The 27,997-nt window shown below is 45.3% G+C and overlaps 1 protein-coding gene and 1 long non-coding RNA gene across 2 annotated transcripts in view; one reads left to right on the plus strand and one right to left on the minus strand.

Moving 5' to 3' along the window:
• Nucleotides 1–4,954: 4,954 nt before the first annotated feature.
• LOC144797682 (thialysine N-epsilon-acetyltransferase-like) overlaps nt 4,955–27,997 on the minus strand; it is a 128,343-nt gene continuing 105,300 nt past the window's right edge. The window contains exons 5-6 of the mRNA XM_078668406.1: nt 16,957–16,997; nt 4,955–6,615 (exon numbers count right to left, since the gene is read on the minus strand). Of these exons, the coding sequence (XP_078524532.1) occupies nt 6,439–6,615; nt 16,957–16,997 (218 nt within the window). The 3' untranslated portion in view covers nt 4,955–6,438. The remainder of the gene's footprint in view (nt 6,616–16,956; nt 16,998–27,997) is intronic.
• The window catches only part of LOC144797684 (uncharacterized), a 305,166-nt gene continuing 299,536 nt past the window's right edge, over nt 22,368–27,997 (plus strand). Inside the window, exon 1 of the long non-coding RNA XR_013603440.1 lies at nt 22,368–22,537. This is a non-coding gene — a long non-coding RNA (uncharacterized LOC144797684). The remainder of the gene's footprint in view (nt 22,538–27,997) is intronic.

Raw genomic sequence — 27,997 nt, forward strand, 5'->3', positions numbered from 1 at the left:
GGCGTACCAAGGGTGGTGAATTGGGGTTCCCATGCAATCCCCTAAGGTTTCTCACGCTGAACCCAATTTACTAAAAACAGTAATGTGGGTTTAGCATAAGAAAACTGCGCCCTTTTCAACTAGGCGCAAGAAAGGAGCGATGCTTTCATTTCTCCTTCCTTTTCCCACTTTGCATGTGTGTTGCACTTTAAAACAAGTATTCAAAGTGGGAAAAGCTTTGCATAGTGCCTAGCATAGTATTTTGTACAGGAAGGGTATCCTTCCTGTACAAAACCTCAATGCACACAGCCTAGCACCATGGCGCTAAGGTGTGTGCACGGCATACAGCAGCTGTAATCAGCGCCAGCACTCGGGAAAGGGGAGGAGACAGCCATATCTTTGAAAATATAGTGCTCTCCTGCTCCCTCCCTGTCGTGCAACGCAGCCTCACAGGAAGCGGCGCTGTACTGGGTTGCATGGACATTTTGTAAATCTCCCCCAAAGTGTTGTTACTATGCCGGTCCTCGAGAAATCGACTAGCCCACTCGCTATAGTGAGTCAGAATTTACCAGATGAGCTATTTTTAGGGCCTGCTTGCCCCTTTTGGAGAGCAGATAAAGAACAGGTGTTCAGTTCATTCAGAAAGTGAATAAACAATAAAGATGTCTCTAACCCGTTGAACGCGGTGCAAATTCTGCCACGGTGCAGGAGAAATAATGAGTGGGCGTGGTTCGGATGGCAGCCGGCCGTCCTCCGTACGCACCCGGGCCGTCTGACGCATCAAACGGTTTAAATCTTGTGTTCATCTAGTTACATTTGCTCTGTGTTCAGAGATAGAGGTCAAATGTCAGATTATGATTCCTACAATTTGCTCCTTATTTTATCCTGGAGATTGGTGTTCACTTGTCTCTCTCTGACTGCAAAGTTAGGGGATTTTGTAAAGTTTACACAGCATTTAAATAGTAGTTATGAAAGCACATGTTTTGTAACTGTGTGAAAAAAAATAATAGGCTGAAAACAAATCTGAAAACTTTACTTGATGATGTGCAAATTCAAATTATTTTTGCAGAAACCGAATTTCCATTGTTTATTGTCTATACAGAACATAGTTTTAGCAGTAAAACTGTGTGTCAGTGGAAAGATTTGTGGAAATTTCAATGAAAATTTGCTGTTTGTAAATGACAGTGCGCTATTGCATCATGCTTTAGTAATATATTTGTTACATGTGAGTTGTTAAACATGAACTGAGCAACATTCCTGCCCTTGCCCAGATGAAAATGTTATTAATGACCTAAGAGGCAAGTCAGGGGTCATGGGTACCCTACTTGTGGGCTAGATTCCTATTATACATGGAGCAAAAGTTTAATCTATTCAATCAAACAAAAGAGTTTTTTGTTCAGCGGAAATGCTGAATTTGCCTATTTGAAGATGCTTTCACATGTGATAATGAGAAAAATGTGGTTCTATAAAATAAAATATTTTCCTAGGATCACACAATTGGGAACAGTTTATGGGTCACATACTTTAGAGTTAGGTCGAGTAGATTATTCAAGTTGCTGAATCTACACACGTGGTAACGTTTGTATGATTTTTTAAGGCTTGTACAACTAGGTTGGATGGATGTCTTTTAAGGGTTACAATTCCAAAAAAGGTGTGGTTTAATAAGGGTAGGAAGGTGGGTGTTATGAGCAAAAGTTGGTTCTCCTGAATTGTTTTGAGTAACTTTTTATAGAGATGTGTGAGGATTTAGAGAATCTCCTGTGTAAATTCTTTTTTTATAAAAAATTTGAAAGAAATAAACTGAATGTTCTGTAATGCTCTCCTTGTTTTTCCAAGGTCAGCTCTTCCGTCTGTTGGTTAGAATAAGTTGTGGCCGGTGGACAGTGACTCCATCTCTATAATGCAGCTTGTTACTGGCAGTACATTGAGTAATAAGAAAATATGAATGGAGTCTGCTTCCTTTTTCTAGGTACAAGAGAGAGAAGGTCCAGTCCCTCAGGGCTCTTCTCAAGTCACAAGCAGCGGATTCAATCCTCTTCTGATCTTCCTGTAGACCAATAGTGTTCTAAAAGGGGTGCCTGGAGATACCACATTTATGCCTGACATGTGCCATTGGGTAGGAATGACTCCTGGAGACGCCCTGAACAATGGGATACAAGTTTCTGGGGGCAACTCTACCCACTTTGGGCATTTTCAAGATGGCAGACGTCTTCGGCCACAGTAAACCTGGACTCTGAGAGCTAGAGGTATGTCCTCATGCCCTTCTATACCGGACACTAAAATCCAGTTTGGGACAGTCACTGTGCCCACGATAAAGCAAGAGACTGATGCCTGGTAGAACAAAGCAGGATTTTTCAACAACTAGATAGTGGATAAACAAGAATTTTTTGGCATTCTGTTTTATCCCTTTGAGGTGAACCCCAGATGTTATATGCAAAAATCTAGCAGATCTGTCAAACAGCATTTGACATTCAATCATTATTTGACACTATAATGTCCAAATGAGCCCTGCTGTGATTGGAGCTTGCCTGGCAGAGGGAGACAAAGGAGGGGCATGTTTTACATTACATTTTTTCCCTACTGTTAAATACCATGCATCCTGTCTATTGGCAATACGGCCTACATTGGGTGACTTATAAGTATTTAAAATGAAGGTTTTGACCAGTCAAAATGCGTTACTGAGAAAAGTCAAATTTGCAGTTTAAAACTTCAACAACCAGTCTTCAAATGGTGGGCCTGAAGTCAAGTTTTCAGAATTAGAGGTAGATTCTTATAGATGTATCGACACAACCATAATAGAGCATCTCCTCTTATTTACACTTTTTTTAGAACATTCCTGCTGTCGTTTTCATTTTATTGTCGCTACAATTAATATTTTGTCCTCTAGACTAGGATTCTGATTTTTTTTTTCTCACAACAAACTTTATTGAGTTTTTGGGGAATATCCAGGCCAAAATAGCCTACACATAAATAGAAGGCATCATAAAACTAATTTGCATACACAATAAAACCATTATAGTTTCAGCAGGTTGTCCCAGTTCGCCCCCAGCATTCTGATGTTAAATAAATATTTAAAATGTACCCCTCAGGTTCTAGTGTTCTGTAATGTGTATTTATTTAATGAAAGAGGGTTTGGGGTTCCACTAACTATTCCCTTAATGTCCCATGGCATTGATCGTTACTGAAACACAGCTTGTTCAAATGTTGCTCTATGGCATGTGCAATTTTGGCAGTACAGCTGTTTTTCTGATTCGGGTTTGCACACTGAATACGTTCTTGGTGCCAGGGTCTCGACAATATCCACCTCTGTGTTTCTAGAATAATTTGCAAAAAATCTAACTTTTATCGGTAACCCTAAGATCATTTTGACCAATTACTCAAAATGAACCTTTCAAGACACGCAGATGTGTGAATCAGAAAGGTAAATTCTAACCTGCAAAGACACATTGGGCCAGATTTATCAAAGTTTTGCATCACGTTGTGCCACGCAAGGCAATGCAGGGCAATGCAAAACGTAGATTCAGATTTACTAGCCTTGCAATGCCACCCTGTATCGCTTGGTAAATCTGGTGTAACACAAGACAGCGTAAGTCACTGCCTTGCATTACACTGTGTGGTAGGAGCGTTACATGGTTGGAGTGTGCGTATTCACATGCAACTACACATGGATTCTGATGCCTTCCCAGATTTATCCACTCCGGTAGACCTGTTAATGCGTGTTAGTGGTATGCCTTCCCACCAGAATCAGATGCAAAAAGAACAATTGATGGACAGAATGCAGAACTATGTCAGACATTCACCCCAGTACAGAGATCTGGGCCTAAATTCATCGTTTTTTTGCTCACCGTGCCAGTCCAGTTTGTACTCAGCCATATGCAAATCAGTCTTGACCCTGAGCACAATGGGAACAGTCCAGCCTGGAATGCCAGGCCAGGTCCTCCTTGGACTGGAAACAAGCTTCCTAGGACTGGTTTCGGGGTTTCAGCCCTCATCAGCCAGGATAGCTTGACTCCAGTGGCATGGAGAGCACGGGACTCGTGTCTGATCATACCCGTCCCACTCGGGCTGACAAATGCAAAAAGAACAATTGATGGACAGAATGCAGAACAATGTCATACATTCACCCCAGTACAGAGATCCGGGCCTGAATCCATCGGTTTTTTACTCACCATGCCATTCCAGTTTGGCAGCACACTTAAAAATAGGAAAATGCCTCTGAGGACTCCTTTTGTGCAGGATGGTGCCCCTTCCTGCACAAAAACAGTCCTGTCTACAATGCAGGCACCCTTGCACCACGGTGCAAGGGGTGCCTGCGTTAGTGCAAGGCAGTACATTGTGCGTCAGCGCAGAGAGAGATCAGAAATGTGTCATATTGGTAAATGTGGTGCATACCTGTCCTCTCTCTTTTGTTCAACGCAGCAGTTTGTCGTGCTGCATTGCATTGTGTGGAAGTATAAAAAATCTGTATCGTGGGTCAGACACCCTCTGAGTGTCAGCTACAAAATGGAAATAAGCATGTCTTCAAACATTGGCCCTGGCATCTCTTCCACCCTTCTACATAAACTTTAATTATTCATTTAATATTGCACTGCAGTTTTACTAGTAACACAAAGTTGGCTTGTGGACACTTTAAAGCTACCTGTTAAAGTGTGCTGGTCTTTTTGTGTGAATTGTACTCCTGCTGCCTGATCACATAGAGGTATGCTGTAATGTTCTTGGGGCCAAGCAAAGCTTATTGCCTGTGAGTCCACCTGTTGCAGTGAGATGTTGAATCCATGTATAGTTACCTCTTGTCACATTATGTAAGAGATATTTCTGTTAAAATATAAATGTTACCTCTGAATGCAATTTGTAAACACTGGGAAAACACATTCCTTGTCAAGACACGAAAATGTAAAAAAACACCGATAACCACTGTTTTTCAGAATTTGTGAAAACACTGAAAAATACTCACTGAAATTCACAAACAAATAAACAGGGAAAAAGTAAACCTTTAATATTTCTCACCTGTGCTTGGAAAGAGATTTGGCAATGATAAGAACCTGTTGCAGGCCACATATCAGACACTGCCCATTAGCCACCTCCTCGTCTATTCCTTTAACCAGGCTGGGGGAGTCAAGCCCATTTCCCAAGGACTCTGTATAGTGTAGGTGCACTGTCTTCAACTCAGTGACAGCATTGATGAATGCATACCTGTACCTGTGCCTCTATGTGTGGATGTGAGCAGCAGAGTGAAGCACAGCTTGGGATTTGCCTGATTCTTCTGTGGCCCTTTGTGGGAACCAAAGACCAGCAGGGATCTCCATTTCATTTTTTCTCCAAAATGAGGGTGAGCTACATTTTGTACCTTTGCCTTTACCACATATATGTATTCATTCTTGCTATAATTATGTGTCACTGCCGTTCACAGGTGCAAGACCTTTTAGCTTCTGTACCAAGGCATCTTCAATAGCACAGCCGAGGCGAGAAACACTCACATCTTTTGTCCTTATGCATTGCTCTGTGAAGAAGCACAGAGCACTATACCAAGAAATGAAATAAAATCAACAAATGTATGTGGTTTACAAGGTTTCTCTGTGTAATCAGTTTGGGAGGACAAATTACCTTTACATTCAGCTCAGCACTAATAAATGATAGACGAGAGGTTGAGGCACCATATAAAAACATTATAATAGTTTTAAAGTTTTTCTGTGTTTTTTCTTTGGCACTGATTGACATTTAAAGTTCAGATGCTTTTTTTTTTATATACTTTGAATTTCCTTGTTGGGATCACAAAATTCCCTGCAATGTGGTAACAAATATTCATGTCAAGAAAATGTGATGTTTATTGATAAAAGATTGAAACGACTTGACATCCAGCACACATCCTTCTTGAGAGAGTGCAATGCGCCACATATGGTGTGCACAAAACTCACTTGTGAACAACGATGACAAAACAATAAGCTGGGATGCACCAAATTACCACTTTCACAAATGGGTCTTCCAGGGCGAAAATGTTCTTAATGTTCTTAGTTTTGCTGTGCTATCCTGCGATAAAAGTGCAGGTTGTGGCATGTCCTGAGAAATGCAGTGCCGCTTGCATGGGATTTGTAACTCCGTAAAGTGCAGCCCTCCTCAGGGAGTCTGCCTCGCCACTTACTGTAGTGATTGCATATCATATAAAAACCTATTGCAGAGGGGAAGACAAAGTTGTGCAGAATCCACGTGCACCGGATTCTGCGGTTGTCCACCGACATTGCTATCGGTCATTGACTATGATGGTGACTTAGTTTTCAGCGCCTGCTACTGATATAGGGTGGAATTTAAGCGATAACACAAAACATGTACTGAGTGCAAAATCACGAATACTACCCACTGTCCTGAGGACGATGAAAAGAAGCACAAGCTGCTGCCACGTGGAAGATCCTTTCTTCTTACTCTCCTGTAACTGCCAACAGGCAGTCCAGGAAGGATCTTCATTTATTTTTCTAAGTCCAGGGCCAGGTGTCTTGTGGCTTCTTCTTTGAAGCGAAAGACCAGGTAGCCATTGTCGCTGGACATATCTGTGGCTCCATGCCTGCGGTAGAAGTCAATGGCTGTGTCGTTCCATTTCAGGACAGCCAGTTGGATGGCAGTGCACTTAGACTCAATGCCAATCTGTAAAAAAAAAAAAAAAAAAAAACACGTTAATTTACATTGCTCTTTCTGGAAATTCACGTGAGTAAATGTAACGTATTTATTCTAAGTTCACTTCTTTGTTTTTAAATTATATTGTGTTGTTTCTAAAAAAAATATATTATTTATGTAAATCAATGATGCAAAGTAAGTCAATTTGAATCACCACAAGCAAACAATGTATTACGTTGTTCAAATACATGGGATTCTGCAATCCCTGTATAAATGCATGCCTCTAATTTCTTTATAATAGGTGTCTAGTCACACTCAATTGCCATTTATAAAGAAAAGAAATCATATCTCCACTATAATGAGTTATTGCAGTCAAGTTCTGCTTTCATAATGCCTGCTGCCAGAGCCAGCAGCTGAGGTGAAAGGCAGGTTAGCTCACAGAGCATCTGTGTAAAACAATAAAAATGAAAGGTTGCTTTTATTTCTTCTGCTCTGTTTTTAGGTCGAGCCTAGACACTTGCGCTGTCGCCAAGCAACCTGTTGTATATGGTTTGTGGAGTTAAACTCTGCCCATTGCTTGTCATTGCCATTCATTTGTCTATGTCCTTTAAAAATTGTTGCTTGTAAGTGGTCAATCCTGCCTCTTGGTCCATCCTGTTTCTCTTCTGTTCATCCCACAGAGCAAGGACTAAGTACTGTATCATTATGCTAAGGTTCTTTCTTTTTTCTTTGGGGGACTATTTTTACTGTGTTTCCTGCTATGTTACTGTTTGCCTGGGTTTAGCTTTGGTGCCATAACTGCTTACATTTTAATATAGTATTCCTCCCTCTCACTTTCTCTTAATGTTGCAGTAGTTTTAGTGATGCCTCCTGCGCCGTTGTTTGTATTTTGTTTGCCTTTCCTCACAATTTTGGATGTGGACCAACAGTTGGACGTTTTTTGGTAAGAAATTTGTTTTGTTTTGAGCTTCCTTTTAAGGGTGATTGGGCTTGTTTAAGTTATACACTTTGCTGTGCTGTGGTGTACTCTGTTGTGCTGTGATGAGCTCTATTGAGGCGAGACTTGCTTAATTATAAAGGTGTGGTAGGTATTTATAATTCGTTCATTTCCATCATTGTGTTGTAATGTTTCTCCTGTCACTGCTGTCATGTTTTTTCTTGATGATATAATTGTTGCTACTGGATACTAGGCACTTGGTATCAAGTATTTGCATGTGGCTGGCTCTGAACTGGAGTGGCGAAGCGAGCTAAAGAATGATGATGGATTCAACACAGATCCGTGACTGGGGGTGAGTGTTTGAAACGTTTCAGCGCTCTGTCCATCCCACCCTTGTGTTTGCTTACTTGGGATCAAGTACCAACAAATCGCTCAAACAGGACGTTTTTTAAGAAGGTATTTTGACTATTTATGTATTGCCAGGATCAGATCTTCATGAAACACACCACATCATTGCATTGGGTTAACAGGTATCAATCAGTACACTGCTGCACCTCATAACCAGACAGTATATTAATATTCCAGTGTATCGGACAGCTCTGGGCAATTGACTCGTTTTCCTGCGCAGTGACAAAGGATGGCTCATGCGTACATCATGCCTCGGCTGAAGGTTCTTGCGAGATTAGGGAACTTCTAAAATCCCTCCACTGGCACTTCTCCTCTCTCTTGCAATCCCCATGGATTGTGGGATTTGCGGTCCTCGCAAAACCATTGATAAAAATGACAAGGAAAGAAGCACAAGACACAGTGGAATGGGATGACGAAAGCATGTCAGCCTTTATAAAATTACGAGATTATCTCTGTACTGCTCCTGCCTTAGGAATGCCTGACTATTCAAAAGATTTTGCACTGTTCTGTGACACACGAGACAATTGTGCACTTTCAGTCCTGACCCAAATCCATGGTATGACTCGACGTCCAGTGACATACTTTTCTTCTACATTGGACCCAGTAGCAGCTGGATTACCTGGGTGTTTGAAAGCTGTAGCTGCAACATGCATGAGTCTGGAGCAGAGTGAGTGAGTCCATTGTGATGGGACATCCAGTAACGGTATATGTTCCACACTACATTGTGATTCTGTTAACACGAACCAAGACGCAGTATCTCACACCTAGTCGGCTGACTAAGTATGAGAGAATCCTTGTAAGTGCAGGAAACGTAACCATTGAACGATGTAACATTTTGAATCCAGCTACCTTACTACCTAGCTCATTTGCAGAGGAAGTGAGGGAAGAATTTGCACATGACTGCATTGACTTGACTGAATTCAGTACAAAACCACGCCCAGACATTAAAGTAAACACTTTGTACAGAGAAGATTATGAGCTGTTTGTAGACGGCTCATGCATGAGACATGAGGACGGAGGCCTGAGCGCCGCCTACTCAGTGTGCACTTTAGATCGTCCAGAGGAAGCATCCTATTTGTATGGAGTCAAGTCTGCACAAATAGCCAAATTAATTGCATTGACAAAAGCTTGCAAATTTGGGAGAAATTTGAGAATAACCATATATACTGATAGCCAGTATGGTTATGGGATTGTGCATGACTTTGGCCAATTGTGGCTACAGAGGGAGTTCCTGACTTCTTCAGGTACCCCTATCCGAAATGGAAAATATGTGCAGGATTTACTGGAATCAATCCAGTTACCAAAAGAATTGGCGGTGGTCAAGTGTGCTGCTCACAAATCTGGTGATGACAATGTGACAGCAGGTAATCAATATGCTGACCAGTTAGCCAAACATTGTGCAAAGTACAAAATCTCAATCAATATAAGGGTTGGGGGAACTGGAGGCAGCTGCCAACTTTTGATGCTAGAGGGAGTGAATACATGGAAGGAAGTGAGAGACTTACAGGAAGCCGCAGAGCCACAAGAGAAACAGAGATGGAGAGACTTTGGGTGTCGAAGGAGAGATGCAGATGGTGTCATTGTTTACCTTGATGGGATGCCTGTGTTGCCAGACTGTATGCTTGCTCCTATGGCCAGATTAATTCATGGAGACACCCATGTGGGCAGAGATGCGATGATTCGCATGTTCCGCCAGACATGGTTCAATTCGAAATTCAGAAGCGCAGCAGAAGCACTCTGCCAGAGGTGTTTGACATGCCAGCAATTTAACCCTGGAAAGAAGACCATAGTGTTACCAGGAAAAATTGGAAAGGCAGAAGGCCCTTTTATTAGATTACAACTTGACTTCATTCAGTTGCCCCCTTGTCGAGGAATGAAATACCTCCTTGTCATTGTCTGCCTGTTTTCAAAATGGGTGGAAGCTTTCCCTGCACGTAGAAATGACAGCATCACAGTAGCAAAACTATTGCTTAGGGAACTTATACCTCGTTATGGTTTCCCGGTCTTAATTGAATCTGACAGAGGAAGTCATTTCCAGAATGAAATAATTAAACAAATCTGTGAAGCATTCAAAATCACGCAACATCTGCACTGTGCATATCGTCCAGAGGCTTCTGGAGTGGTAGAACAGATAAATGGCACGATCAAGTCAAGATTGGGAAAGATGTGTGAATACACTCAACTGGATTGGCCCGATGCCCTGCCTCTTGTGTTGATGGGACTCAGAAGTATTCCAGATCGGAACACGGGCTTGAGTCCCCATGAGATCCTGATGGGAAGAGCAATGCGGCAAGCATGGGTGCCAGGATACAAGATAATAAGCATATCTGATGATTTGGTACTGGAATATTGTAAAGAGCTGGCTGACCAAGTACGTTCTATCTCTCGCCAGGTTGGGGGAGAAGACGTCGCTAGGCCAACGACTCCAGCCCATGGCCTGAATCCAGGTGACTGGGTCGCAATAAAGAAGCACACTCGGAAAAGCTGCCTTGAACCCAGGTGGGGAAAGCCACGACAGGTGATCCTGGTTACCACCACAGCTGTAAAGTGTGCAGGAGTACCTCGCTGGATCCATGTCAGCCACACGAAGAGAGTGACTGAACCAGACCTAACTGAAGCTGAAGGTTGCCCAGCTGAAGGATCCCAAGCCATCGGTCCTGAAGTAGCTGAAGAAGAACAACCGAGCTCCAGTCAAGGAGATTGGGTTCCACTCATTGATCTGACAATCGACCCTATACGAACCAGAAGTCAAGCCCAGCTAGATAGACAGTGGGATAGTGAGGACGAGACAGGTGAAGAAGAAGCTACTCAGATCATCGAAATCCATGTAAGATCTGATTCTGAGGAGGACCAGATAGGGGAAGAGCAGGTAATTGACACTCCACCAAGAACACCTTCACCAGAGAAGGGACAGATAGAAATTAGGGGCGGAAGTTCATGCGGAAGAAAATCAAAAGTTCGAAGAGCATGAACAGGAACAGGTAGAACTAGATAGTTGTGTTCAGGAAGAAGAGATCGAAACAGACCAAAGCCCAAATCAGCACATACCTGAACAAGGTCAGTGTAGGGACCAGGCAGAAGAAACAGACGAAAGACCTGGACCTAGTCAGTTAGGGAATAATACTGAAGACGAACTTGATCCAAATGTGCCACAATTGAACGAAAACAAAAGAGTGTTGGACGAAGGTAAAGACACAGTGCCAGTTAAGAGACTCAGAAAAGGTGACTCAGTACCTCGATTTGTGAAAAGGCTGAGACTGCGTCTGAAGACAATAAATGAAGAGCCTGAACAAATAAACTAGGTTTCGAGTCAAACTGACCCAGTACACACAAAAATAAAAAGAAGAAGTGCTCGCATCAAGAAACTGAATAACAAGTACGCAGGCCCTGAGTGGACCTACTTTGCAGTGGAGGAGTTCGAGAATCTGGAAATAAGTGACAAAAGTGATGAAAGTGATGAGGAAGTGATTGCTGAACAGACCAGTGAAGAAGCAAACCCAACCTGAAAAGTTACTCGAGTAAGCAAGCTGTGCAGAGTTACAAAGAGGGGTTGAAAACTTCTTTTGAGTCAAAATGTCTGATTCTTTTGAGAGTGGGAGGCCGAGACGAGGTTGTTGTAGAACATGCTGCCAAGTATGTTTATGTAGTATAGCCATAGTACTAATACTGTGGATAGGACTAACAATAACTATTCCTTCTATGATGAGTAAAAACCCGAGTCTATACCCAAATAATAATCTACCTGACGACACTGTAGAATCACACACTAGAAATACACCACGAAGAGTAGACACATTGGACAAACCACTTAGCCTGAAACGGAGACAAGTAAATTTAGAAGCACCAGATGAGGAAGGACTACATTTTAATAAAATTAAGAACAAGACGCATTTAAATGTTTTCGCAAACCTGTTATTGCATTATGTAGAAACTATGGAAATAGACAACTGTTATGTCTGTATGAAGCTATCCACTTCAGTAGCTGAAGGTGTGACTTATCACCACTTGCCCTTAACCTATGGAATTTCCTGTAGTATACTAACCAGTTTATTTTACAAAAGAGGACCCTTGCAGTATTATTATTCAAACTCTGACGTGAAATTTTCTGAACTTCCTGTTCGAAGAAACCTGAACCCTGTACATACGACCAGAGATGTAGCTAAATATATGAGTGATTATTTTCTAACCGTAGGAAAGGTTAGTATAGATGATGCACACAAAAATAACCTGACCTGTTCTTTACATGAAAGGAAAAAGAATTTCTGGACATGGTAGAGAAGAGAAGAGAGAGTTTCCAAAAGAAAGCCAAAGACAGGAACCAGAAGGTTCCTAAATGGGCAGAAAGTATAGGGAGTACACCAAATGGTGGAGCAAATGCTGCGATGCTTCTGGATTTGGAAAAGAAGGGGAAACTCTGTCTTAAAAGGGAAATGAATAGTTATTATAACAATGTTTTCATTGCTTCCAGTGAGTGCGAACACAATTACAAGGTAATTGGAGGTTGGGGTTCAAAGATGGGACAGAACCTGTGTTTCCTGGAATTTATTTTATCTGTGGGAACAAGGCTTACTTCAAATTGCCCGACCATTGGTACGGGAGTTGCTATTTTGGTATTGTCTTTCCAAAGATATACCATGTGGGGAAAATCACTGGAAGCACTGAACAGACTAATCAATTAGTGCGTACTAAAAGAGAAAGCGCTAGTGAAATTGTAGGAGATATTTTTAGTGCACTGATACCTGCAGTGGGAGTGACTCTGAACACACACAGAATTTGCAAATTGTCAACAGTAGTAGATCGGTTATCTACTGACACTGCTGGAGGTTTCCTGATGGTCAATACCGAAATGGTTGCGGTCAGATCAATGGTTTTACAGAACAGACTTGCCCTTGATACTCTATTGGCAAAAGAGGGCGGAGTCTGCAGAATGTTGAAAACGCAACATTGTTGCACCTACATACCAGATAAAAGTGTGGAAATCAAAAGGTATGTGAGGAGCATTTCAAATTTGGAAAAGGAACTCAAACCACTGGAGGTTGACAGTGCCTGGAAGAGACTTACTGATGGTCTCTCCGCTGTAGGTCATTGGTTTTCTAACTTAGGTAAAAGTTTCTTGATTAAAGTGCTGATGCCAATTGCGGAAATAGTTTCAGTAATATTCATCATATTCATTTGTTGTAAATATCGAAAGCACCAAATGAAGTACACTGTGAATAAGAGAGGAGTAAAGAGGAATGTGGATGAACTTGAATTAGAGGAACTGAATAATCAGATTTATAAAAGGGTGAAAAATTCTCAACCTAATAAAGAGACAAAAGAGAAGTTGAATCGAATGTTTGAGGAAATTGAATTGGGCAAAATGTGAGAAAGTTGGCATCTGGTTCTATTTGATTTGTGATGATATAAAATATCATCAAAGAGGGGATTGATGGAGCAAGAATTCGCACGTAAAGCGTCTTGCTTGTACTCAAGAACCTCGAATAACAGTAATAAAATGTAATCAATATGTTTGTCTTACTAATTTCCCATTTATTCTGACATTTTGGGTATCCGAGTGATGCTTGCCTATGTGTTTATTAACCTTAACATGCTTGCCACTAAAATGGCCGCTGCTTGGTGGGGTTTTCTTCTGCGCATGCGTTGGTCACAATCACGTGACGTGACGTACTCGCAGTTCTGGTGGGAATCTTTGCGCTTGCGCACTAGCATTAAGATGGCCGCTTTGTGTTCTCACATGCCGAAGCTTGTTTTGCCGCTTTCTGCTTTTCTGTTCGTTTGGCATTAATATTAATTCTATAGTTAAAATAGAGTAAGGGGAACCATGTAGGGATTCCTGGTATACAGTGTATTCATTTATTTTCTGTGTTCTAAATTGTTTTCGCTTACTTTTCATGTATCAAAATCCGTGGGCATGAGGGAGTGGAATACTCCATATTGAACAGCCTTTCTGCGCATGACAGTTTTCCGCCAGTGGATGAGCTCTATGACATTGAACACTTGCCAACCCGAGGTCTCAGCCAAGATGTGCATGGGAAGATGCACCTTCGCCTAGCAGAAGAAGCTGACATGTACTAAATGTATCATAATTCATAGATGCGCTATTGTAATATTGAGACTTAAGTCATGGGAACCCCAAATTCAATAGGCGGTCCCAAAAGATGTAAATTAGGACTTGTGAAACTAAATTCTGGTTGGTGTGTTGACCTATCCTATTTATGGACCAATCGAAATTGGGGATTCTTACACTTGCAACATTTGGGGGGTGGTACACTGACCCAAAAACATTATAACTAGCCTAGGTTTAGCTAGAGAAATTGTCCGACTTGTCCGAATAGCTGACCTGTCACTGACCCAACGCACTCAATAGGTGACTGAAACAGAGAGCTGCGGAGCACTCTGTCCGTAATATCCATAGACCCAGGGGGGTTTTGGAAACCTTAAGTGCTGGCGGAGCATTTTGCTTGGAAATTCGATAACCCAATCGGGGTCCTGACTGATAGTTGCAGAGAGGGTGTAGCGCAGGTGTTGCTACCGAACTGCGGGTGCTGGTCTTACCTTGCTGGTCCTGTCCTGATCCTAATCTGGTCGTCCTGTCCTGTCCTGGGGTGTCCATTCTGCACCTGCTGGCCTACTGGCAACTCTCCTTCCTTGGGGTTTCTCCTGTCCTTGACTGACCCGTGGCCAGGGTTGGTCCTCACACCATTCTAGGTAAATATAGTGCTGGGAAATCTATTCTGCATCTTTCATTCTTTCCCTTGCTTAATAAAGTGTGGTCTTGCATATTGATTTTCCATGCTTTTCTTTTGCACTGACAAATGAAAAAGTCATATATTATCGTTGTAATTCTAGCATGTTCCAATTTTTCCCTATCCTTTAAGCACGTTCCTGCATACAGTTCATGATATATAGATGTTCCTTTTCTTTACCCTCCTTTAGCAAATTAAAGTAATCTGCTCTGAAATATTAGCGTGTTCCACTTTTACCCTCCCTATAGTCATATGTTACTTTTCAAGTTTCCATAGATTGATAAACTCTCGTACTGTGCCCAAAATTGCTCAATGTGTCTGGCATTAGCTAAAATGTCTACAATGGTGTGTGTAAATCAGTAGATGCTAACGCGCTTCCGAGTGACGGCATTGTCGGCAGATAAAAGTTCTTACCATAGAAGAGTGCTGCTCAAAGTATGGGCGAAGGGCAGCATGTGGCCCTCCTGTCCTTTACATGCGGCCCCCTGGTCACCGGCAGCACTGGCCTGCTGTTTAGGTGACTCAGCAGTAGCTTTGAAAATATGCTACACAGGAAAGCATTTATTTATTTATTTAAAGGTTAATTGCAGTTAAAGAAAGGATGTAACTAGGATGTCCTGTGCCGCTTAACTATAGGAATATCTTCATTTTGAAAGACATCTTGCAGCAAAAGTATAAGCATATGATAAAGTCTCTTCAAAATTAAAAACGTGTATTTAATTAGCATGCAGAACAGTTTCAGTGCGCTGAGAAGCATTTTTTTTTAAAGTCGAAGGGGCAGATTTATGTTGGACTTGCGCCAGGTTTACGCCGCCGTTGCATCATGCAACGGCGCAGAAACGTGGCGCATCCCTGCGACCTATTTACAACATGACGCATCTAGGCAGATGCGTCACGTTGTAAAGCCCTGCGCCACATGAAACCTGCGTCAGGTTTCATGTGGGCGTTCTGTCGCAGGGTGGGCGTTCCCTCGTAGGAAAGCCCCGTAAAACTGACGCAGTGAAATCTACAAGATTTCACTGAGTCAGTTTTACGACGCTGCTGGGTCAAATCCTTACGCCTGCTTAAAGCAGGCGTAAGGAGTGACGCACCATGTTATGTATGGGTGGCCTCTGTACATTGCAGGAGTTGCGTCGCACTTGCAACGCTACTCCAGCAATGCGCCGCCCGTACACCACAAGATGCGTGACGCATCTGCCCTTCCTTGCACCATGGTGCGCCGCATTGTAAATGCGGCGCATCTGTGGTGCCGCAAGGAGGGAATTGCGTGACGCATCAGTTCTGGCGCATCCCTGCTGATTTGCAGAGATGCGCCAGAACTCGTGGATCTGGCCCATAGTTTTCAAACATTAATTTAGAAACATTCATTCTTCGCCCCGACTTTGACAACAATGCTAATAGTGAATTAAGAGGCAGTTTTTCTATGCACTCTTTGGGTGGCCTGGTTTCCTATTATACATAAACATTATAGTTTATTAAATCAAACACAAGAGAAGGTTTTGAAAAGCGCACATCCTGGAGTCATATATTTCAAGAGCATCTTATATGTGGTAATGAAGAAAAAAGAGAGAAAGTGAAATAAAACTGCCCAGTGTCATACAATTTGGTAATGTGGAGAAACCAGGCTTAATCCCAGTTTTTCTGGTCACACTTTGTGCAATTTAGCCTCTAGACATGTATGATTTCCTTCCCCTACTCCCCTACTCCCACCTTACCACCAACACTCCCCAACTGCCACCCCACTGGAATCAATGTGGCACTCGGTCGCATCACAGACCAAACTTTTTGCCCCCTGGGAACATGTTTGCAAATACCAATGCCATAGAAGCTGTTGGCACAAACATGTCTTTCAATAGGGAATGAAAGATATAGCCTGCAACTGCTATTCTCAATAGGACGCTTGAGCCTTTCTTTTTATTTGGAACATAGATTTGAAAGAAAAATGTAAGAGAGGTGGGATAAACATATACACATTGTTCCGCGTCAGGGTCAGGTTAGGTGGCTGCTGTTTCGCGTCGTTGGCTGCCTTGGTTTTGACTGTCACCGGAGGCGTCAGTTTTATATTGGGAGGAAAGCTGTGCCAGGCGTGGGTGGTGTTCGTGCCAAATGCAGACAAATCCTGCTCAAAAAGCTGTGTGGCGTGAGCATGTTGCCAAATCTGTACAGAAATCACTATTTTTTTGTTTTAGTGTAGGCTTATTGTGTATTTGTTTCATGTATGCTGTGCAGTGCTGTTCATAAGGTTCACTAAGGTTTTCAAAAAAAGCTCATAAAACTTACCTTGGCAACCATTTTCATAAACTTCTTGCCGATCCCAAGGCCTGCGAAAGAAAGGGAGTGGAGTTTAGTGGCTGTGATATTTAAGCAAAGTGTTAATGCTAGGACTGATAGCAGCTTTGGACTTGTGTAGGCTGCTGAAGAGTAGAGGTAGATATGAGACTACGAAGAAGAGAATGCACCCTGATGGCCAAGTCATGATTCAATGAAAGTGTGAGTCAAATGGCTTGCATGAGGCTGTGACCAGTCAACACTGGATGCCTTGGGTAGGCACTCCCAGTCCTTTTTAGGTCTCGCCTGTCGATGCGCATGCGCATCGAGCAAGCGAGACTATAGGGGCTCATCCAGACTTTATCTAACTTGCAAGGAATCGTGGCGATTCCTTGCAGTGCCCGTGACTTTTAAGCTCAATGCGCATGTGCATTGAGCTTAAAAGCGCGTGCACATGCCCCCAGCCGCCTGCCTTGCCTACTCTCTCTCACAGCCTCCCCCAGCTCCGCCCCCTCACTACTTGATTGCACGGCCGCTAGGCCGTGCCTCCCCTACTCTCCTCCCCCCTCCTCCTCTCCTCCCCTGCCTGCCTGCCGCTAGGCCGTGCCTCCCCTACTCTCCTCCCCCCTCCTCCTCCTACTGCCGTGTCGCACCTCTCCCCTCTCCGCCCCCTCCCCTGCCAGCCGTGTTACGGTGAAAGGCTTGTATTCTCTCCCTGCTCGTCATTTCTAGCATGTTTCCGTCCCCACCGCCATATGTTCACCTCCTCTCCCCCCTCTCCATCCGCCCTTCTCATCTCTTTCTGGCCTCACCTCGCACCTTATTTTCTTCAGGACAGTCTGGATGCTTCACAGCTCCTCTGGCCTCCCTGCCCCCTCCCCCCATTTGCTCCCGAGCCGCATTTCTCCGCCCCCCCCTAATCACAGCAATGCCAAGAGCTTGTTGTTTACAGGAATCCTCTCTACAAACCAGCACATTTATTGCAGCCAAAGCAAGTATCTTTACTTTCCAGGAGGTTCGTAATGTTCATGTTTGTAATCGTACTCCTTGCTCTACTGAAAATACTTGACGGCAGAGAGCAAAACAAACTGGACTCCAGGAATTTTACAATTCCTAAAGCGGACTTCATTTACTTATTTATTTAATGCGCTTTTATATAGCGCAAACATTACCCGAAGGTGTCCTTCCCCTCCCTTGTTCCTCCCCTCCTTCCCGCGTGCACCATGCAGTCCTTCCGCGGCTCACTTCTTTCCCCACATTTCTACCTGGGCTGCTTCTAATCCTGTGACCACCCTCTCCACTTTGCTGTCTCTTACTCCACGTGGCCTGTCTCTTTTCACTTGTTCTCTGACTGCCTTTGTCCCAGTGCCTCCTGATGCACACCACCACACACGTCACTCTCTTGACCTCTCTGCGCAGTCTCTCGTGCTCCTTCACTCCTTCCGCTATGCCACTTCCCCTCACCATTCCATTGCACCTACTCCTCTACCCCCCCCCCCCGCCCCCAATCTCTGGCTACGCCTCACTTCTTCCACATCATTATTTCCCCAGCCCTCCCTTTGCTCCCTCTCACCATCTGTAAGCATCTTCAGGTGCATTCTTTGCATGCCCTGTCCTCACTCTCCTCGTGTACCCTCTAGAGCAGCACTCTCTTTTATAATGTTCTCTCATCCATTTTCTTCACATCACTTCTCTTTGCCTCCCATTTCTTACAATATTCCACCCTAGAGTCCTCACCCGTCACTCTTTCTTTCCTACCCTTCTTACGCATCCACATTTCATTCTTGTCTCTCTTCCCTCTGCTTCTCCTTTCTCTTCTCCCCTCCACTATTCCCTCAGAATCTTTTTCCCTCCTCCTTCCTATGCTCGCTCCCTCACCCTTCTCCCGCCCTCCATGCCCTTCACTTCTCCAGCCTCCTTCCCATCCTCTCATCCTTATCTCATTGTTTTCGTCCCCTCCGCCATCGTCTCTTCTGTATCTCGTTATCTTCTCCACTCTTGCCTCATTTTCTTTATTTTCTCTCCCTATGCTTATCCGTCCTCATCTCCTTCTGTTCTCCCCACCCCTCTTTCTCATCTTACGATGTTCTTTCCTCGCCTTGCAGCGTCCTACTTCCCCTCTTCCTGCGTAAACCCCTTCTCTTCCCCACATCTGTTTTATTCTCTCCCTGCTCGTCATTTCTAGCATGTTTCCGTTCCCACCGCCATATGTTCACCTCCTCTCTCCCCTCTCCATCCGCCCTTCTCATCTCTTTCTGGCCTCACCTCGACCTCGCACCTTATTTTCTTCAGGACAGTCTGGATGCTTCACAGCTCCTCTGGCCTCCCTGCCCCCTCCCCCCTGATCTCTTTCTTGCTCCTCTCCTCTCCAGCCTCCTTTTCCTCTATAGTCTCTTTCCACTCCCATCTCTTTTGAGTCTGTCTCTTCCACCTACATCCTCGCCCTTATCTCATCCACCCTCCTTTCACCACCTTCCATCCTTTTCTCCTGGTCCTTCTATCCAACTCTTTATCCTCTCACCCCCATCTCTTTCCTGCCCACTCCCCATGCTTCTCCATTTCTTCTATTTTTTGTGCCTTCTTCTCCTCTGATTGTACTCGTTTTTCGTGCCTTCTGCTCCTCTGAAGGCACTCATTTTCTTGCCTTCTGCTCCCCTGATTGCACTCGTTTTTTTCTTGCCTTCGGCTCCCCCACTCCATCCATCCATCCATCCATCCCCCCCACTCCATCCATCCATCCCCCCCATTTCATCCACCCCCCCACTCCATCCATCCCACTCCACCCATCCATCCCACTCCATCCATCCACCCCCCACTCCATCCATCATCCATCCATCCCCCCACTCCATCCATCCATCCCCCCACTCTATCCATCCATCCCCCCACTCTATCCATCCATCCATCCATCCATCCCCCCACTCCATCCATCCATCCCCCCACTCCATCTATCCATCCCACTCCATCCATCCATCCCCCACTCCATCCATCCATCCACCCCCCCCACTCCATCCATCCATCCACCCCCCACTCCATCCATCCATCCATCCCCCCACTCCAACCATCCATCATCCATCCCACTCCATCCATCCATCCATCCATCCATCCCACTCCATCCATCCATCCCACTCCACCCATCCATCCATCCCACTCTATCCATCCATCTATCCACCCCACTCCATCCATCCATCCATCCCCCCAATCCATCCATCCATCCATCCCCCCACTCCATCCATCCATCCCCCCACTCCATCCATCCATCTCACTCCATCCATCCATCCCCCCACTCCATCCATCCATCCATCCATCCCACCCCATCCATCCATCCACCCCACTCCATCCATCCATCCATCCCACTCCATCCATCCATCCCCCCCACTCCATCCATCCATCTCACTCCATCCATCCATCCATCCCCCCACTCCATCCATCCATCCATCCATCCCCCCACTCCATCCATCCATACCCCCACTCCATCCATCCATCCCCCCACTCCATCCATCCATCCCCCGACTCCATCCATCCCTCCCCGCCCCACACTCCATCCCTCCCCCGCCCCACACTCCATCCCTCCCCCGCCCCACACCCCATCCCTCCTCCGCCCCACACTCCATCCCTCCCCCGCCCCACACTCCATCCCTCCCCCGCCCCACACTCCATCCCTCCCCTGCCCCACACTCCTTCCCTCCCCCGCCCCACACTGCATCCCTCGCCCACACTCCATCCCTCACCCACTATGCGCTACCACAGCATCACTGAACGCCACAGCATCACTCGTCGCCGCCACAACATCATTCAGAGCCACCACAGCATCAATCTGTGCAACCATTCAACAACAACTGATTCAAATATGTTCTCTCAATGTTTCAAACTTTATTACAAATGTCACAAAAAAATGTTAATATTTCACTTCTGTTCTTGTATTTTCATCACAATAAAATACACTAAACATAATCTTCCAAAAAGTTATTTGCAAAAGTTTAAGCTATTGCAATTAGAAATGACAATAACTTTTATTTAAGTATTAAATATTGGAAAAAATACAACCCATTGTTATTTTTAATATTAATACATCTAAGTCATGTAAATACAACACATATTGCATTACAAATGCTATAGGTGTCACGTTTGCAAAAGTTAACACTATTGGCATTGTAAATGACAAAGTTATTAATTTCGTTATTTTCAAAACAAAAACATAAATACAAAATTTGTCATTTACAATACTAATACCCCTAACTTTACTAATGCGAGCCCTATTGCATTGCAAACGTATTATTTATAACATTTTTAAAAGATTGTGATTTGTCAGATCAATACATGTAAGACAGGGGAAAACTAAACATGTACCTTTACTAATGCCATAGATGTAACATTTGCTAAATGTATAGCTATTGGCATTTCAAATAACAAAATTAATACTTTTATAATTTGTAAAACATAAACAAAAATTAAAAAATATTTACATTTACCACACCAAAATCTCAAACTTTTCTATTGCGAGACCTATTGCATTTTCAATGCTTGTTCCGTGTGGAGACGTCCAAGAGTAAATATATCAATACAGAGAGTTAGCTCTTATAGATGTCAAACCATACACAATCTGAGGCCAATATGGCTCTGGTGCAACACGATTTTGGGGGCATGATCATTTTTTTCACATATAAAAGCTATTGTGTGTGGCTAAAAAAACTCTATAACATGGCGACCATGTCACAAAAGTAATATATCCACAATTTGTGCAATAAAAGAACAAGATTCTATGACTCACAAGAGGCAGTACCAGCTGTGAAGGTGAATCTTGAACTAAGGAGACTGTCTAACTGTAGTGTACGTAAAGGAAATAGAGTCTATGGCCTGGGGGTGCTTCAGGGCAAACAATCAGGGCAAAACCAGTCTTGGGATGCTCCTGTTCCGGTTCAGGGAGGACTTGGCTAGGCAGTTCAGGTTAGACTGTTTTCATTGGACTAGGGCCAAGGTTGATTTCCATATGGCTGGGTCCAAAATAGGTGGGATGATTAGTAAAAGAACCATGGTCTGGAGTGCTGCCCCAAGCAACTGCCAGTGTTTAGACTTATTGTAAGCATCTTCCCATCACCTTTTGTGTTTGGTCCTTTTTCGTCCACTTCTACAAATCGACATTAACAGGGAAGAATGATGTAGATATTACCGACCCTTTTACCACCTCTGCTAGTTTACTCTTACCTACATGCTCATATTTTAACCTCTGCACAATGTACATCAACTAAACAAGGAATCAATTATTTAGCTGCAATAGTATTTCGGATTGAGACTATAGTATGTTCAGATGCTATGTTCTCCTGCCATCTAGTGGTTGGTTGCGGAAATGCGTGCTGAAATAAAACTTATTTTGGACGTTGGCGGCCATCTTCCTGTTCAATTTTCCGCCGTTGATTCCAGGCGCATGCGCAATGCCGCACATCGAAGAGTCCATTTCTTTAGAGACTTAACGGCACACAGTTTTAATGAAGAAAAAATACATAATATAAACGTTTCCATGGATGCAGCAAACGAGAGAAAGGAGTGACTGGTACTAAAGTGCGTCAATGCATACATATCGACACAGAACATAAAGGTGAGGCTCAGAAAACAGCTTTCGTGACACAGCTAAATACATTATTTATTTATTTTATTTCATTTATAAAGTTTTATATGGGCGTAGGAAGTGTGGGGTACGCGGGGGATATATCCCACCCGCCCTCTGCCCTTTGTTATGCTGCAGGAAGGCTCTGCGTTCTGGGAAGGGCAGAGAAGGAATAACAACTCTGTCTCCTTTCCTTCATGCCCAGAGAAGGCAAGGACAGGGTCCACTTCTCCTGGTCTGTCTCTTGCAGCTGCCCTACTCCCCTCTCTCTCTTTATTCCTCCATCTCTTTCTGTCTCTGTCTCGCTCCTCCTTACTTCCTGATTTCAAGAGACAGCTCTTGTACTCTCTCTTGCCTCTCTCTCCTTTTCTTTCTTTTGTTCCACTGTGAAACGGATCCAAAAAAGGTGGAACACTTTGGCTGGAAATGTCCACATTTTCTGACCGGTTTCTATTAAAAAAAAAAACAGGACGGATAGAAAAAATAATTAAATGACTAAATAAAGCGATACAGAGTGGTCAGCAGACAGGTCAGATTGTTATTTACACCCACACACATTAGTGCCACTTTACTGAGTTTGCCAGTGAAAGCGATACTTTCTTTTTATCTTCTTTCTTTGAACAACATTGTTTTCCCAGGGTGGGGAAGTGCACCATTCCTAAAGGGACTGCAATACCTGGTTGATGGGTGGAGTGAAAACGTTTAATATGATCGTTTTCAACTGTTTTAATTATTTTAGCTTATAAAATGTGCCTCTTTGTTCGGGATGTGGTCTTTTTTAAACCAAACTGCTTACATTTTGAAAGGATATAAGCAATGGACATTGAAACGGGTCCCTTCCTGGTCCTTTAGCCATGTCCTGAACTTTTCAGGCAAAATTGCTTACTGATTTCTGAATAATGAGTTTTAAACAGTTTTGGTAACAATGTTGTTACTGATTACAGTTTACATGCTTTGCTTATCTTTGCATTACCTATGAGTGTTTGCTTTTTCCAGGGTGTTATTAATTTTTTTTCAAGCAGCATTTTACTGTTGTCTAGTGCATAATTTAAATTTAGTCGCAGCACAATTGAGTTGTAGCTGAAGGCAGTGCGAGTTTCTCTCAGTGGGGCCGTATGGTGTTCAGTGTGGGAGAGGATGTGGCACTCTGACCAGTGATGCTGAATTTGGAACTGGAGAACCATGTTTAGCCTTCAAGACCGGTCCACCAGACCACACTCCTGACAGAGCTCATTCCGATGCTACACCTTAGAAGCCCTGGTGTCTTAGCACCTGCAGGTGGAACCTAACGGTGGCAACTGTGAGTTAACCTTGAAGGCCTGTCCACCACAATCCATGCAGTTCACCTCCAGTCTTGCGAGCAGGCATACGAAGAAGCACACCCTAGATCAACTGTGACTGTCACTGTGGTCCCTTGAGGCCAGTCCACCTCACCCATTGATACCTCCATTGGCCTTTGCCAGCAGTAGTAGTAAAACTTACCAGGGGTTGGCAATGTAGGATTTGCATGCACGCCAAACTTAGGGGGTGATTATGATAGCGGTGAGACCGCCGCGTCTCCACGTCGTTGGCGGTCCCATCGTTATCGGTGACTGCATCACTGCCCGCCATATTACAATGGCGGGTGGTTCCCTGGCAGTCTGAAAGACCAACCTTCACACACCCGATGGGCTCGTTGAGTCCGCCAGTGCGGTGAAGGGGCTCTTGGTTCCTACAATGCTGGTGGTGCCTACCAGGCACTGCACTAGGGATTACGATGTCCTTTACCCTCCAGCCTAGCCATGGCGGTTCACCCGCCATGGAAGAGCTGGCGGAAAGGGACATTTGAGGCCCGTAGCAGGCCCCTTTCCCCCCGACCCCCAGACATGGGATGATGCCCCCCTACATATCACTGCACCATTTGGCTGGCACCGCATTGTGCCTGCCATGTAGTGCAGTGATATATGTAACATGTCCCTTTTTAGGGCTCGGCCTACGTCACCACTGCGTCAGCAGTGGGGCGGAGCTCCGAGCCGTATTGTTAAGGGGCTCAGAATCGTGCAGTAAAAATTCCTCAGTGCGCAAGATTTTTCAGTAGTTTGTTTTGCCATCTGCATGGTAATTGGTCCTCGTGGTGACGTGTTTCTAGTAGCCTTCACGCAATAGGCCATATGGATTTTCGCTTCGGCACTTCCGCCATATTCTGTGTGGTTATGCGCACGGCAGTGCAATAAATGATCAATTAGAGCTGTCAGGGTGCTGCGGTAATAGAATCCAGATGGTCGGGGCGCGTTCACCAGTGTGCCGTGAGTTTTGCGGGCGCGCGTTCGTCTGCATCCTTTCATGTGTAAGTGTTGGCCTTTCGCCAGATGCCGGCTCGCAGAGGCCTCTGACATCGCCTCTCCCCGCCTGCTCCTCACTGAAGCCCCCACCACTGGAAACGACAAGCCGGGAACTCACAGAAGCCTCTGACATCGCCTCTCCCAGCCTGCTCGTCCTTTCAGCTCCCACCGCTGGAATTCATACTAAAAGCATGCTTTGATATACATAGATATGCTCACACATCAATGACCATTATTGTGAAGAGGCGTACTTAATAGACCCATTTCACTCCTCGATTGGAGACAACAGTATTGTGGGCCACTGGTGCCCATGGTCCTTATATAATCACGAGCAATACTGCACTGTAGATACCAAATACATCATAACAGTGTATAGGAATTTGTTTGATTTATGGTGGATGAACCGTCCAGCCAGCAGAGCCTCACTAGGTGGTGGCCATCTTGCACCTAGTGATAAGATGCCCCCAACCCCCCCCCTCCGTCAATGACATCCTTAATGACATCACTAATGACAAATTAAGTGACATCCTTGATGATATCAATGATGGCATCATCCGGAGAATGTGAGTGCAGAGTGCGGAGTGCAGATTGTGAGTGCAGATTGAGAATGCGGAGTGCAGATTGAGAGTGCAGAGTGCAGATTGAGAGTGCAGAGTGCAGAATCAGAGTGCAGAGTGCAGATTGAAAGTGCAGATTCTGAGTGCAGATTGTGAGTGCAGAGTGCAGATTGAGAGTGCAGAGTGCAGATTGTGAGTGCAGATTGAGAGTGCGGAGTGCAGATTGAGAGTGCAGAGTGCAGAATCAGAGTGCAGAGTGCAGAGTGCAGATTGAAAGTGCAGATTCTGAGTGCAGATTGTGAGTGCAGATTGAGAGTGCAGATTGAGAGTGCAGAGTGCAGAATCAGAGTGCAGAGTGCAGATTGAAAGTGCAGATTCTGAGTGCAGAGTGCAGATTCTGAGTGCAGTTTCTGAGTGCAGTTTCTGAGTGCAGTTTCTGAGTGCAGATTCAGAGTGCAGTTTCAGAGTGTAGAGTGTGAGTGCAGAGTGCAGATTGTGAGTGCGGTTTGTGAGTGCAGAGTGCAGATTCAGAGTGCAGAGTATGAGTACAGAGTGCAGTTTCTGAGGGCAGAGTGTGAGTGCAGAGTGTAGATTCAGAGTGCAAAGTGTGAGTGCTGAGTGCAGAGTGTGAGTGCAGAGTGGGAGTGCAGAGTTCAGAGTGCAGATTCAATTCTGAGTGCAGATTGTGAGTGCAGATTCAGAGTGCAGAGTGTGAGTACAGAGTGCAGTTTCTGAGGGCAGAGTGCGGATTCAGAGTGCAGAGTGCAGAGTGTGAGTGCAGAGTGTGAGTTCAGAGTGCAGATTCAGAGGGAAGAGTGCAGATTGTGAGTGCAGAGTGCAGATTGTGAGTGCAGAGTGCAGAGTGCAGATTGTGAGTGCAGATTGTGAGTGCAGATTGTGAGTGCAGATTCAGAGTGAAGATTCAGAGTGCAGATTCAGAGTGGAGAGTTACAGTGAGCGCAGAGACAGTGAGTGCAGAGTGACAGTGAGTGCAGAGTGAGTGCGAGAGTGACAGTCAGTGCAAAGTAAATGCAGAGTTACAGTGAGTGCAAAGTGAGTGTAGAGTGACAGTGAGTGCACAGTGAGTGCACATTGACAGTGAGTGCAGAGTGACAGTGTTGGACAGGCCCCACGAAGGGCTCGCTCCCTCCCCGCATGACAGGGCCCAGACACCGGCTCTCCGGGGGCTACCCGCAGAAGCAACCCGCAACCCGTCCCCTCCGGGACGCCTGCTCCCGGATATCTCTGTGTCACGGGCCCGGGCCCCCGTCAGCCCCATTGCCCGGCCCAGCCGCCATCTTGGACACTGCACCACGCGGCCGCGTGGCCTCAGCTCGACCCCAACCCTGGGCCCGGCCAGGCCCCGCCATCCCGGCACCACCATCCATCCAGGAGGTGAACGGACCACTTGGCAGGCTAATGGGAGAAAGAAGTGTCGATGGCTCTCCCCCGCCAGGTGCCGATCGCCCCCAGCCTCCCCGGGTGCTGGCTCCACCCCCCTGCTGGGTGTCTGGACTCCCTCATCCCGGACCTCCCGACCTCCCAGTGCGAGGGTCCAGACATCAAAGGGCGCCAGACCTATAACCGAGGAGCCCCAGAGCAGGAAGGCAGTTGTATCCTGGAGTCGAGAGACACCGAGAAGAACTCATCCTTGACGGACTGCTGGCGCTGCCGCAGCCCTGCCTTGGGAACTATCGTCCTGCCTGCTGGCGCTGCCGCGGCCTTCTGCAACCTTCATCCTCGTGGGACCTGCTGGCGCTGCCGCGGCCCGTTGTAACTTCCATCCTCGTTGGGACCTGCTGGCACTGCCGCGGCCCGTTGCCACCTACGATCTCTTCGGGACCTGCTGGCGCTGCCGCGGTCCGACCCGTCCGACCGCCGAGCGCGAGGATTGTGAGCTACCGCCGTTTCACCTCAGTACCCGTAGGTACCAAGACTGTCCCGCTACCCCCTTTCCCTACTAGAGACTAGAATTGAGAGGATCATCGTGTCCTGATCTCCTTGTATCGTACTACCTTACTTCAAGAACTGCCTATAAAAGGTGTTACTCTGATCTTCGTGTGGTGTCCATCTGTGGGGGGGGGAAGTTACTTGTCTGTACGATCGCTGGAGACGGCCCTCACCGGAGGCCTCTCCCCTTGTGCTCGGCCGACCCTCCAGGTCCCCGTCTAACATTGGTGGCCAGCGGCGCGATCCGAACCAACGCGTAACCGTACAGAGAGTAACTCACCCTACGACTAATCCACAATGACGACCAGAGAGAGCGGATCTGCAGAGAAATTCCAGAAGGAAAAACTGGAAGAGTACAACCACCGAGAGCTAAAACAATTTTGCATAGAACTAGGCATTGCCACCTCCGGTCTGAGCACGAAAGAGGACTTCAAACACGCCCTAGAATCCTGGGCAGAGACAAATATCGCCGGACCCCGGGACCCCGAAGCCCCGGAGACAAACACCACTCTGACGGAAGAAAGGAGAACGGATCTCTCCCGGGAAGAGATCCGAGAACGAGAGAAAAATAGACTACACGAGTTAGAGTTGGCACGGCTCAAATTAGACGGAGAATTGAAACT

This window comes from Lissotriton helveticus, chromosome 12 (assembly GCF_964261635.1).
Source record: "Lissotriton helveticus chromosome 12, aLisHel1.1, whole genome shotgun sequence".
In the NCBI taxonomy this organism is placed as follows: domain Eukaryota; kingdom Metazoa; phylum Chordata; class Amphibia; order Caudata; family Salamandridae; genus Lissotriton; species Lissotriton helveticus.